Here is a 12331-nt window from a genome sequence, read left to right as displayed (position 1 = left end):
CTCAATGGGATACTTCAGGGTGAGGATACCTCTCTTGCTCTGGGCCTCATCGCCCACATAGCTGTCTTTCTGCCCCATGCCCACCATGACACCCTGGTGCCTGGGGCGTCCCACGATGGAGGGGAACACAGCTCGAGGAGCATCATCCCCAGCAAAGCCAGCTTTGCACATCCCGGAGCCATTGTCAACAACGAGGGCGGCAATTTCTTCATCGGCCATTTTGAGTTAATCTGGGGGGGAGGGGAGGAGCACAGAGCCCGTTAGGTGCATGGAAGTTTTCAAGGAAATGCTATTGGCTACCTTCCCCGTGCGCCCTACGGGAGGGGAACGCTGTTGTTGTCTGGATCGGGATGTGGGTGCGGCAGGGCTCAGCCTAGGAAGCTCCCCCCACCATAGGCTAGGCCCGCCCCGCCACGCCCGCGGACTCAGCGGCTCCGACTAGAGACCAGAGCGAGCGAGACCCCAGCCCAGAGCGGCCATCACACCTCTTCCCGCCAGCCCCGCCCTGTCCTCGGGGCACAGAGACCCTCCCCTCCCCCACCATCCGGTACCTAAAGCAGCTCAGTCACGTCCGGAAACTGCTGCAGCCTCTGTCTCCTTCCGCACCCACCACGCGCGCCGCTTTATCCCCACCGGAAATGGAAACCCGCCTCCGGCCCCGCACGCCCATTGGTTGCCGCGATGATATTCCGCCCCTTACCACCTTCCCATCTACCTATCAGAACGTCGCTGGCCAACCAGTCTTGTTCCCAGCAGGCCTTGCGGCAGGGAGGCCGAACAGCATGCTGGGAGCTGTAGGCGCTCGGGGAGCTAAGCCCGGTCTGGTCTCGCCTCGTAAACCACAATTCCCAGCATGCGGCATGTGAAGCCGCCGGCACTTCCTGTTTCCGGTGATGGTGCTCAGGTGAGTGTAAACAACATCAGATGGGGTTGTGGAGCTGTTCGCCGTGGCCCCTGCGGGGGCTGGCCTTGCCTCGACTCCCGCCTCGGGGCAGGGTTGGATCAGTATCGATCCAGCCCCACCGGGGCTGTGGCCTACCCTAGGGCCCCCTCTCCAGGCGGCTGGGCACTAGGGTTCGGCCTGGTGTGGCTCCGTCTCCCGCTAGGATTGTGGGCTGGGTTTGGGGTCCGATAGCGACCCCGGCACTCGGATCTGGACATCAGGGCAAGGCTTAACATAGACCCCACCCCTAACCCGGGCTGGGGGCCTACAACCAGGGCCGGATTAACTTTTTGTGGGCCCGGTGCCAAACCTATTTGTGGGCCCCCATGGGGCAAGGTGCAGGGGGGCAGGATGGTCAGTCTCCAGAGTGAAGGGCGGGCTGGGGGCAATGAGGCACAGCGCCCAGCAGGAGGGCACTGTTTACAAACCTGCAGCTGCCAGACGCAAACTGGACTGCCCAGCCCTGTGCTACCAGCATGCCCGTTCCCCTTGAGGGCAGGCCTGCACCACAGCACCCCTCTACCCAGTGCCTCACCCTTATGCCCAGCGCCCCCTCACCCAGAGACCACCACCACAGACCTCTATGCCCAGCCCCCACCCCTCCCAGAGACCTCCCCCATGGGCCTTCCACCACAACTACACAACACCCTGAACACCACACTGCTCGCCCAGCGCCCCCAGCCCATGGACCTCCGCACATCCCACCACCCTCCTCACATTCCCACCATCACAGCTGCACAGCACCCCATAGTCCTGAGGGGATTCTGCACCTAAAAAATTAAAAATTCTGTGAACAATATTTTAAAATTCTGCAAGTTTTTATTTGTCAATAAATAAATGTGGAGGCTGCAACATGGCAGTGGGGAGCACTGGCCACTGGTTGCATGGAGGTGGGAGATTACCTTGCAGCCTCCCCCAACCCCACCCCGGGACAAGGACTCGGCAGCGAGGCTGCACCCGACCCTGATACAGTGCAAGGGCCCGGCCTGCCCCAGAAATACCCTGGGGCCCTGCCCCCCTGTGCCAGGCACACCAGGTGTGGGTGAGCAGGCTCAGCCCGGCAGCAGGATCCAAGTGCAGAGGGACATAGTGTGGGAGGATTCAGGTGGGGGTAAGAGAGTTGTCTGTGGGGCATTCTGGGTGCCTGGTGTCTCAGTGGGAGATCTGGATGCACCGAAGCTCATTGGGAGGTTCCAGGTGCAGGGGAAATGGGACTCTTCAGGGGATCCAGGTGAAGGTGTTTGGGGCTCAGTGGGGGGGGGTCTAGGTGCAGGGGAGGTGGGGTTCATTTGGGTGGGGGTCCAGGTGCAGGTGGTTGGGGCTCAGTGGGGAGGGTGTCTTGGGGGCTCAACAGGGTGGTACAGATGCAGGGGAGGTGGGGCTTGTCAGGGTGAGGGTTTGATGGGCTGGCTTAACAGGGGAGCCCCAGTTTCTGCCAAGGGGATGCCGCATGCTGGGCTCCAGCTTCCCCACCTGTCCCTGCTTCCCTCATCCCCTTTTCTTCCCCATCCCATGCCCCTCCCCCACTGTTCCATCTCTTCCCCATCCCACCCCCTTCTTTCCCCCCTGCCCTCGCTTCCCCCATCCCCTTCTCTTCCCCATCCCATGCCCCGTCCCATCCCATCCCACCCCACCCCCTTCATCCCCACAGCCTGTTTCCCCCATCTCCCGCTTCCCCCCATCCCCTTCTCTCCCCCATCCCATGCGCCTTCCCCACTGCCCCATCTCCTCCTGCTCTCCCCCATCCCATAACCCTTCCCCACCGCTCCATCTCCCCACTGCCCCTTTCCTCCTGTCCCCGCTTCCCCCATCCCCTTCTCTTCTCCCTATCCCATGCCCCTTCCCCACCACTCCATCTCCTCCCTACCCCACCCCCTGCATCCTCACTGCCTCTTTCTCCCAGTCCACACTTACCCCCACCTCTGCTTCTCCTGCCCCCTTCTCTTCCGCATCCCATGCCCCTTCCCCCATCCCCTCCTTCTCCTCCCCATCCCCCCCCCTTTCTTCCTCCCTGCCCCCACTTCCCCATCCCCTTCTCTTCCCCCATCCCCACTGCCTCTTTCCTCTGCCCCCGCTTCCCCCATCCCCTCCTTCTCCTTCCCATCCCACCCCCTTCCTTCCCCCACTGCCTGTTTCCCCCAGCCCCTCCTTCTCTTCCCCATCCCATGCCCATTCCCCACTGCTCCATCTCCTCCCCAGGCTGGACCCCCAGCACTCACCGGCGGAGTGGAGCAGGTTGGGGTCGGATCACTCCACTTCCTGCCGCCCGGTGATTGTAGGGTGGGCCCAACCCCTACACAAGTCCCCCGGGACGTGTAGCTCAGGGGAGAGGGCTTGTGGGGGAAGGGGTGGAGTGGGAGCAGGGCTGGGGCAGAGCAGGGGTGGGAACAGGTGGGGGGCGGGGGCCATGGGAAAGAGGCGGAGCAGGGGTAGGGGTTTTGGGGAAGAGGCGGGGTGGGATCAGCTTTCCTGGCCAGCTCAGCCAGCCGGGGGGATCGGGCTGGCCAGGGCCCCTTCTGCTTGTGGGCCCGGCCCCATGGCACCACTGGTGCCAATGTAAACCCGGTACTGCCTAGAACCTGTCCACTCGCCGAGCTGGGCTCTGTGGTAAGGCCTGGTAGGGGAGCCCCTCCCTGCTCTATCAGGGTTTGGGACCAGGACATAGTCCCCCCCGCCCCTTCAGTGTTGGGGACTAGGGCAGGGACTTAATGTAGATATCCCCACCCAGAGCTGGGGACAGGGTATAGCCTAGTGTAGATCCATTCCGTCTCATGTTGGTTTGTTTTGTTCCATTCACAGCCTCTCCTGGAGTTCAGAACTGGTTTCTGAGGCTCAGTTCCTCTCGGTGACACAGTTACAATGTCTTTGTCAGAGTGGCATATTGCGGTGAAGCTGGCAGATCAGCCGTTGGCCCCCAAATCCATCCTGCGGCTACCAGAGACTGAGTTGGGAGAGTGTCCTTTGGGTGGATGCAGCATCTCCTACCTGAAGCAGCTTATCACTGGAAAGCTGCAGGAGTCAGTCCCAGACCCAGAACTCATTGGTGAGTTGCTGCTTTTACTGCAAGGTTGGACCTAGTCAGGCCTGGGATCATGCCAAATTTCAACTGCGTAATTACATACAGCAGTTTCAGTTCGGTATAGTTTCTTTGCTTCCAGTGTTGCTGTGTATAATGTTAGTTATTATGGAGACATTAGCCATCCCTATTTTCCAGATTTGCTTTTAACAAATCCTTCTAACAAGGCAGGCTAGTAGACACCTATCTCTGCTATGACATATACTTTGTGTCTGACAGCAGTAGAACTCTGTGGGGTTGGGGTAATTCTTTTAAACCGTGTAGTTCTGTGAGAGGATGCACAACTAGGCTTGTATCCTAAGCTTCAAGGTCCCCTTGAATTTAAATGTGCAAGTGTTTATGCGGCTGAATATTTAGGAGTTGCCACTTCAATTGGTACATCATGTGGCAGGCTGATAGCATGTCTGGAAATGTACTTATCCCATAAAGGCCATGCAATAGGGCTTCCTACAGGAACACCCTCTGTTACAGAGCTGTGCTTTCTCTCTTTCAGATCTGATCTACTGTGGCCGCAAGCTGAAGGATGACCAAACACTTGATTTTTATGGCATCCAGTCAGGCTCAACTGTTCATGTCCTGCGGAAGTCGTGGCCCGAGCCGGATCAGAAACCAGGTGAGAGAGAGGATGCCTGGGATGACCCTCTGGAACTCTTAAACATGTGTATGTGTGGTGCTTATCTCTTGTGGTTGAGATGGGGACACGTATGCCTGCTTGCCTGTCATTTTCAGGGACAGAGGTATACTGGAAGGTGGTGAATTCCTTGGGATTGATCTGGTGTTTTCTCTGAAACCTCCAATCTCAAAGGAAGGGGAGCTCTCTGTCTGTTTCACGCTGACATGGGAACTGTGGAAAGAGCCCCATGATACATGGAGAAAGAACCTCCTAGCTGAGTTCCAGTCAATTACACTGGTTCTGTTGAGTACCAAAATCAGATTCCCCACTCATTTTGATCCATCTTTATTCTGCCTTTGAAGTGTTCTGTGGTCAGCATCAGAGCAGGTAAATTAAAGCAGTGGCACTGGGATTGCAGAGTTGGGAGTGCTAGAGCAAAGGTCTGTAGATTCTTCCCCCGCACATACACTGTTCCATCAGACTGGGTTTGGCTTTCTTGGCTATGAGGAAACGGATGACATAAAGGGCAGGCAGAATGAAACTGACCAATAAAAGCTCTTGATTCTTCTTGCCATCCCTTTCTGAATGTCTCTGCCAGAGCCTGTGGATAAAGTGGCTGCAGTGCGAGAGTTCCGGGTCCTGCACACCGCCCTGCATAGCAGTCCTGCATACAGAGACGCAGTGAGTGTGGCTTATTCTTCACCCCTAAGTGTGCGTCATCCACCATGTGTGACTGAACAAAGGAGAGGGATGGAGAGCCCCAACAGCAGTTGAATTGGGCTACCCAAGTTTTAGACTGGCCTCATTATGTGGCATTGGTGATCTGTTTTGATTCTTTGGTAGGTCTTCAAGATGCTGGGGAACAAGGAATCACTGGATCAGATCATTGTAGCTACCCCTGGTCTCAGCAGCGACCCTGTTGCTCTGGGTGAGTTCAGATGTGGCCAGACAGTGTAAAGGACATAGTAAATAGACATGGTCCATGGAACCTATTAATTCCTCGCATTGGGGGAGGGAGTGTCAGGTTCCAGGAAGAGCAGGAAAAGGCAGTGTCTGCAGAGACTCTCCACCTTTGAGACAGAGAGGTCTGAATCTGTCCAGGAGTCAGATTTTACTATTGTGCTATCTGTTGTTGGACTGGCCCCTAAGGAAGCCGGAGGGAGGGAGGTGCATAATGAATGCATCTACTTTGCACCTGCCCCTTCCAAGTGCCACAAAGGATTAATTAAATCTAATCCAGGCTTGCCTGGCCTAGTGAGCTAGCAGCATCTCTGCATGGCCATGTGCAGATTCCAGTAGGATTTTGGGTTATTGCTTCTTATGGCTCTGAGCCAACAAGAGCAGATAGCTCTGAAGAGCGGAAGTATTGTATGATGCTCAGCAGCAACCATTGTTGACTCAAAACATGGTCCTTGTGCTTGGGAGCTGATGGTCACGATGCAGAGCCTTGTAGGGAAGAGGTGGAAGCCTTACAAGAGAATAATAGTGGAGAGATACCATCTGGAGTACGCATTGCTCCACTGCCCCAGGAGTAAAGCTGCTCCAGGAACTGAGTGACTTTTGCTTGTGTTTTGAGTCACATTTGACAGATGCTCCTTTTGTTTCCTGTCCCTGATTCAATACATTTCCTGGTCTCTTACAGGTGTCTTGCAGGACAAAGATCTTTTCTCAGTCTTCGCTGACCCAAACATGCTGGACACGTAAGTTTTGAATGGCCATCCTGTGTCCAAGCCATCACGTAGCTACGCAATGCCTGTTTGTACAATTGCACAATCTATTTTTCTTTAAGTGGGAGGAGAGGGTTACTCCAGTTCTCAACTTCCGGTGTGGACATGCCATTCCATTGGCATAGGCAGGGTCGAAGGCTTTCCCGTCCCTTCTTCCTGCTTCCAACCCCTCTCTCTTAGTAATAGTAGTCTGAGAAAAGACTGAGCTGGGGTGTTTGTCACTGAGCTGCCCATGCTGCACTTTAGGGGGTGGGATGGTTCAAGAGATTTGTACTTCAGTGCAGGATCTTTTACCTCTGCTTTCTGAGTTCAAATCCAGGCTTGGTTGGTTGTGGCTGAAAATTGCTACCATCTGATTGTTGCTCAGAGCCCTGTGCGAGCTGAGGTGGGGAATCTCGTTTTTTGTCCCAGTGGGCAGCCTGCATCCGAAATAGGGTTGCCAACTTTCTAATCGCACAAAACCAAACACCCTTCCCCCGCCCCTTCCTCGAGACCATGCCCCTTCCTTGCCCTTTCTCCAAGGCCCTGCCCCTGCTCACTCCATCCCCCCTCTCTCCATCACTCGCTTTCCCCCGCCCTCACTCACTTTCTCTAGGCTGGGGCAGCGGGTTGGGGTGCGGGAGGGGTACAGACTCTGAGGGTTCCGGCTGGGGGGTACAGGCTGTGAGGGCTCCGGCGGGGGGGCGTACAGGCTCTGAGGTGGGGCTGGGAATGAGGAGTTTGGGGTGCAGGAGGGGGCTCTGGGCTGGGGCCGAGGGGTTTGGAGTGCAGGAGGGAGCTATGGGCTTGGTAGGGGGTTGGGAGAGGGCTGGGGTAGGTGAGGGATGCTGGTTCTGCCTGGATGGCGCTTACCTCGGGTGCCTCCCGGAAGCGACTGGCATGTCCCTTCTGCTCCTAGGCTCAGGGGCAGCCAGGTGGCTCCTGCGCTGCCCCTGCCTGCATGCACCACTCCCGCAGCTCCCATTGGCTGTGATTCCCAGCCCGCGGGAGCTGCGGAGTTGGCGCTTGGGGTGGGGGCAGCATGCAGAGACCCACTGCCCGCCGCTGCAGCTAGGAGCCAGACATGCTGCCCGCTTCCGGGAGCCACACGAAGCCAGGGCAAGTAGGAAGACTGCCTTAGCCCTGCTGCACCGCCAATTGGACTTTTAGCGGCCTATTAAAATCTCCCGGATTGCTTTCAATAGTCACTGGGAGATTGATGCTGATTCCAGTAGATTCCTGCCCAGTCTGGGAGGGTTGGCGATCCTAATCAGAAACTCATTGCCAAAATGGGATCTAACTGGTCCCTCTTGTTGGCCAACTCAGCAGTGTGTGTAGGAATCAGTGAGTCAAGGGGAGGGGGAGCTTCCTTCACCTAGAGATCATGCTTCTGTATGATGAGATACATCAGCCAGAGGAGCTGGCACTACTGTGGCCCATGCAGTACATGTTCAGTGGATGAAGAGAGGACTCCAGCCTTTGGGGATGTCAAACCTGCCATCTTTCACTAGCACCAAATCCACTTAAACAAACAAAACAAATAATAAAAAAAAAATTTGGAGCATGACTCCTGGGTTGGTGGCAGGATTATTACTAGACCAGGTAGGCTGGAGGGGTTACATCATCTGGCTGCCAGAGCCAGGATCGGAGATGATGGTGAAGGATAGCCCACTGGGAAGCCTGAAATTGCTGCTCTGGGCGCTGTGGTGGCCTCCCTTCCCTTCCTCTGGTGCCACCGCCAGGTTTCTTGTTTTGTCTCTGCCCAGGCTAATCCCAGCTCACCCTGCTCTGGTGAACGCCATCATCCTGGTTCTGCACTCAGTGGCGGGCAGCACGCCCCTCCCAACTCCGGAGACCTCCTCACGCAGCATGCCTTCCAGCTCCTACAGGGACATGCCTGGTCAGTTTGCCTGTGTGAAGCATCCAGCTATGTGCACATGGGGTAGATGAACTGCAGGATCTACAGACTAATCCAGGCAGTAACTGACCCTGAGCCTTCCAGGGGCAGGTGGAGCAGGAGGCCTGGTTTATTGAGTTAGTAATGTGCATCTGTTCTGGGACGTAATCTTTAGGGCAGAGAGAGAGGGATTTTCCTTCTCCTCTGACATATGCAGCGTTAAGTAGAACTCACTGAATCCTCCAATTAGAGTGCAAAAAAAGGTGCTGGGTGTGTTAGGCCTGTGACTATGAACCCTTCAGCTGCTGTAGGTCTTCTCCATCCCACTTAGGATCTGACCCTCTTCACCACTTGGGTGGGAATCCTCCAAGGAAAACCTAGGATGCTGGTGATTCATAGGTGGCACTCTTTCCTCTGAATCAGAACTAAACCAGTGTCCCACATAGCGGTCCTGGCCCTGTGCTGCTGAAGGCTGTGCCTTTTCCAATAAGACATAAAACACTTGTGAATATTAAAGATCTCATAGTTGGTTTGCGTGAGAAGAGGTGTTAGCTCCATTGTCCTGGCTGTATTCTAATTTGGGTAACTATGCTGCCTCCCTAAATTTCCTCTGTACTTTCACTAGAAGTTATTTTTCACTTCCCCATCTAGTGCTGTAGGCACATTAATGTCACTGCATTCCACCCCAGAGGTGACTGCATTTTAATGGTGAGTGGGCAACCCTTATAAAACGCAGTCCATGAAGTGTCTTTCCCTGGTAGGCTGAGTGCTGTCTATCAGCTGGTTTGACCTCTCTGAAGGCATGGGAGATCTAACAGTCTCTGCTGGGAGGGTAAGTGGGAGCTGAGATTTTGTGTTGTCTGTGGTTAGAGAGCTTTTCTCCACTTGAATGTGTTCTCTTCTCTGGGGCAGGTGGCTTTTTGTTTGAAGGTCTCTCTGACGACGAAGATGATTTTCATCAGGTAATGTTAGTGGGGCAGGCGAGGGGTCTGGGTTTGGGGGATGGTTGCATTTAGAGGCACAGTAAAATCAGAGAATCTGGAGCTGCACCCTGGGCAGGGTGGTCTTGCAGTCAAAGCACTGGATTAGGGTTTGAGAGACCCAGGTTCAGCCCTTGGCTCTGCCACAGCCTCCTGTGTGACCTTGAGCAAGTCGCTTCTTCTCCCAATGCCTCAGTTTCCCCATCTGTATTTAGGGCAGAGGTGGGCAAAGTACGGCCCGCGGGACCGTCCTGCCTGGCCCTTGAGCTCCCAGCTGGGGAGCTCGGCCCCGGCCCCCTCCCCTGCTGTCTCCCCACAACAGTACTTAGTTAGGCTCATGTAGTAAGAAATAAATAGGTCCAGCTCAGGGAATGGTGCTTCCCTGAATGCCAGCACCAAATACCATAGGAGGTGTGCAGCACCTTGCCTGGATGTGAAGAGTGGGTGATGCATGTACTTCTTCTTCAGGGCAGCACTGCAGGTTTCTTTGCAGAGGAACAAGGTCTTGGTGGGGATGATTGTTTGATTATTCAGCAATGGGTGGGGAGGGACATCCTGCTTGACAGGGATCATTAAGCTGAGGTGATGTCCCAACCCATGGTCCGTTTACAGAACCACTGATAATGGCTAGTCAATCATTCCCTCCGTATAATACATCCAGTAACTGCAAGTGTCGGATCAAAGCCAACTCCCCTGACCCCCAACCCAGTGTTTTCTCTTTGTCTCCCTTCAGTTTGCCAGCACTGAGCCATGATCAATAGATGGCCCAGACTGGCGGTGGCCCCAGCCACCTCTGAACTCTGGGTCTCTGTCACATTGTTTGTTTGAAGTTACTGACACCGCTGCAGTATGATCGTCCATTGCTGCATCTTTTCAGGGCTTCCAGTGTCTCTATAACAGCTGTGATTAATACTGGGGGTTCTTAGCTGGTGACTCTGAAGGTTAACGTTGAAAGGCAGGGGAGTTGGCAGGCCGAGCTGTGCAATGTTAGTTCTAAAGGTGGCTCTGATGGTGACTTCCTTGGAATCCTGAGCGCACCTTGAGTATCTTTGTGACATAGAGGCTAACTCATGGGTTTTCTCTCGTCCCGGCAGAGCACAAGGTCCACGCCTTCCAGCAGCACTTCTGGGTCCCGCCCAGCATCACTCGGTTACACTGGGGCTGCCGGACCCCGGCCAATCACACAGAGCGAACTGGCAACTGCGTTGGCCCTGGCCAGCACGCCTGAGAGCAGCTCACACACTCCTACCCCTGGCACCCAGGTAGGGTAACAGCACAGCATCAGGGAACCCCTCTCTCAGATCACAAACTGCAGCGAGGTACTGACTGCTGAGAGCCAGTCCCAGCTAACGGCCCTGGGACCTGACACTGGGCTAGCCCATTATGGCAGGAGTCTCCTCTGTACAGACTCCGGGAGGGAGAATGTTTGGGGTTGAGGAGACCCTTGTGGAGGAGGCATTGCCCTGAAGATTGCTGTGTAGGCCAGTTAACATTACAGCTGTGTGTGGATACCACTAGCATGGTCTCCTGTCTTCCAGGGTCACTCATCGGGCACCTCTCCAATGTCCTCCAGTGTCCAATCAGGAACTCCCATCACCAACGACCTCTTCAGCCAGGCCCTGCAGCATGCCCTGCAGGCATCTGGGCAGCCCGCCATGCAGGTCAGTAACTCAGTCTTGTCATTTCAGGGTTCTGTGACCCACCTCTCCACCCTGATTCCAGGAGCTATTGCAGGACAGGAAAGTCTTTCACTTGAAGTCCCGCGTTGCAGGCCACTCAGTATCCAAAGGTGGCTCAGTGGCTGGCCGGAGCTCCCAGCAGGAGGTGCTGTAGGGAATGATGCAGAAGCACTGGAGGTGGAGGGTTTGGGGCAGGACCGTGGGGTTGCTCCCAGCAGGAGGTGCTTAGATCCCAAGATGACAGAGGTGTAGAAATGCAGGAGGGAAAAGCTGCGGCTTTGGAGGCTGTGGAGGAGGGTAGGGAATAACTGTCATTTCTCAGGTACTGAGTGATTCCCCTTAGCCGTCTCTCCTCTCTTTACAGAGCCAGTGGCAGCCACAGCTGCAGCAGCTGCGGGACATGGGCATACATGACGACGACCTGAGCCTCCGAGCCCTCCAGGCCACCGGAGGGGACATTCAGGCTGCCCTGGAGCTGATATTTGCAGGTGGGGCGCCCTAACTCCCTGTGAGCGAGGGCAGAGTGGCATGTTTCAGAGATGCTGCTAGGTTAGGACGATTGTGAAGTTCCTCTCTCCGATCCCCACCTGAGCCCTGAAACACTTGGACAGAACTGAGCGTCACTCTTGCCCTGGGCAGTGTAGGGGACTCTCTCCTGCCTTGTCGGGATGCAGTTGATGGCAGAGGAGATGATGCACTATGCTGGGATGGGAACTCTGACTCAGAACTCAGAGAGGTTCTTCCTACTGCACTCCCCTGGGCTATAGCCACCACAGGCAAGATCACTGGATTTCTGTACAGCCACAGGAAAAGAGCAACAGCCCCCTGAACCAGGAGATACTGCAAAGCCACAGCTGCTCCCACGAGGCACCTGCCAGCTCCCTCTCCTACTTGTACTTCCATTCCTGCCACCCTAGAACGCCTCGGTCTCTTTTAGTTCATCAGTGTTTGAGTCTAATAAAGCTGAACCTCTCCACTTGTCTGTCATTGGAATTGTGAGCCGGTAGATTTCAGAGCTAGCCTGAGTGGTTGTTGGGTGGGAGGCCTCCAAGAATAAGCTAGGCTGCTGGAGGAAGTACTGCCAATAATTCAGCTGGGGGTGCTCTTCCCCTGGAGTCCATGCTGAGCCAATGTCCCTGGGTGATGTCAGAGGTGCTGTCTCTTGACTGATACGTTCCAAGATGATCATTTGTGTGCATTAAAATGGGGGGAGGGGGGTCCTCATAACAACATGTAACAGTTACATCCCACTTCTCATCTGCAAAGCCCTTTGCAATCACTGATTGATCCTCACATAATCCCTGGGAAGTAGGCGAAAGCAGGAAAGGACAGGAACTGGCTAAAATCCAGGAGGAATAATTCCATTCTGCCCACTGAAAGTTCTCTCCTTGCTTTCCAGGGATATGCTCTTCCTACTCGTTTTCTGCTCTTAACTTG

General features: G+C 55.1%; 2 protein-coding genes across 3 annotated transcripts in view; one reads left to right on the top strand and one right to left on the bottom strand.

Annotated features, from left to right (window-relative positions):
- The window catches only part of LOC117883668 (actin, cytoplasmic type 5-like), a 2590-nt gene extending 1887 nt beyond the window's left edge, over positions 1-703 (bottom strand). The window contains exons 1-2 of the mRNA XM_034783238.1: positions 552-703; positions 14-230 (exon numbers count right to left, since the gene is read on the bottom strand). Coding sequence (XP_034639129.1) covers positions 14-219 — 206 coding nt within the window. The 5' untranslated portion in view covers positions 220-230; positions 552-703. The remainder of the gene's footprint in view (positions 1-13; positions 231-551) is intronic.
- A 95-nt stretch (positions 704-798) lies between these two features.
- On the top strand, positions 799-11870 carry UBL7 (ubiquitin like 7). Of its 2 annotated transcripts, none has more exons than XM_034783237.1 (11): positions 799-904; positions 3743-3986; positions 4513-4632; positions 5231-5313; positions 5476-5560; positions 6275-6332; positions 8105-8238; positions 9148-9197; positions 10310-10477; positions 10754-10876; positions 11259-11870. In XM_034783237.1, exons 2-11 carry the CDS (start codon positions 3803-3805, stop codon positions 11394-11396), a joined length of 1143 nt encoding a protein of 380 aa, XP_034639128.1. In that variant the 5' UTR covers positions 799-904; positions 3743-3802; the 3' UTR covers positions 11397-11870. The 2 variants fall into 2 exon arrangements, with proteins under 2 accessions (XP_034639128.1, XP_034639127.1); XM_034783236.1 differs by having other exon boundaries at positions 11238-11870.
- Positions 11871-12331: the final 461 nt, after the last annotated feature.

The sequence above is a fragment of the Trachemys scripta genome, chromosome 10 (assembly GCF_013100865.1).
Source record: "Trachemys scripta elegans isolate TJP31775 chromosome 10, CAS_Tse_1.0, whole genome shotgun sequence".
NCBI classification, from domain to species: Eukaryota; Metazoa; Chordata; order Testudines; family Emydidae; genus Trachemys; species Trachemys scripta.
The sequence above is the reverse complement of the archived record's forward strand: the minus strand, read 5'-3'. Positions and strand labels throughout refer to the sequence as shown.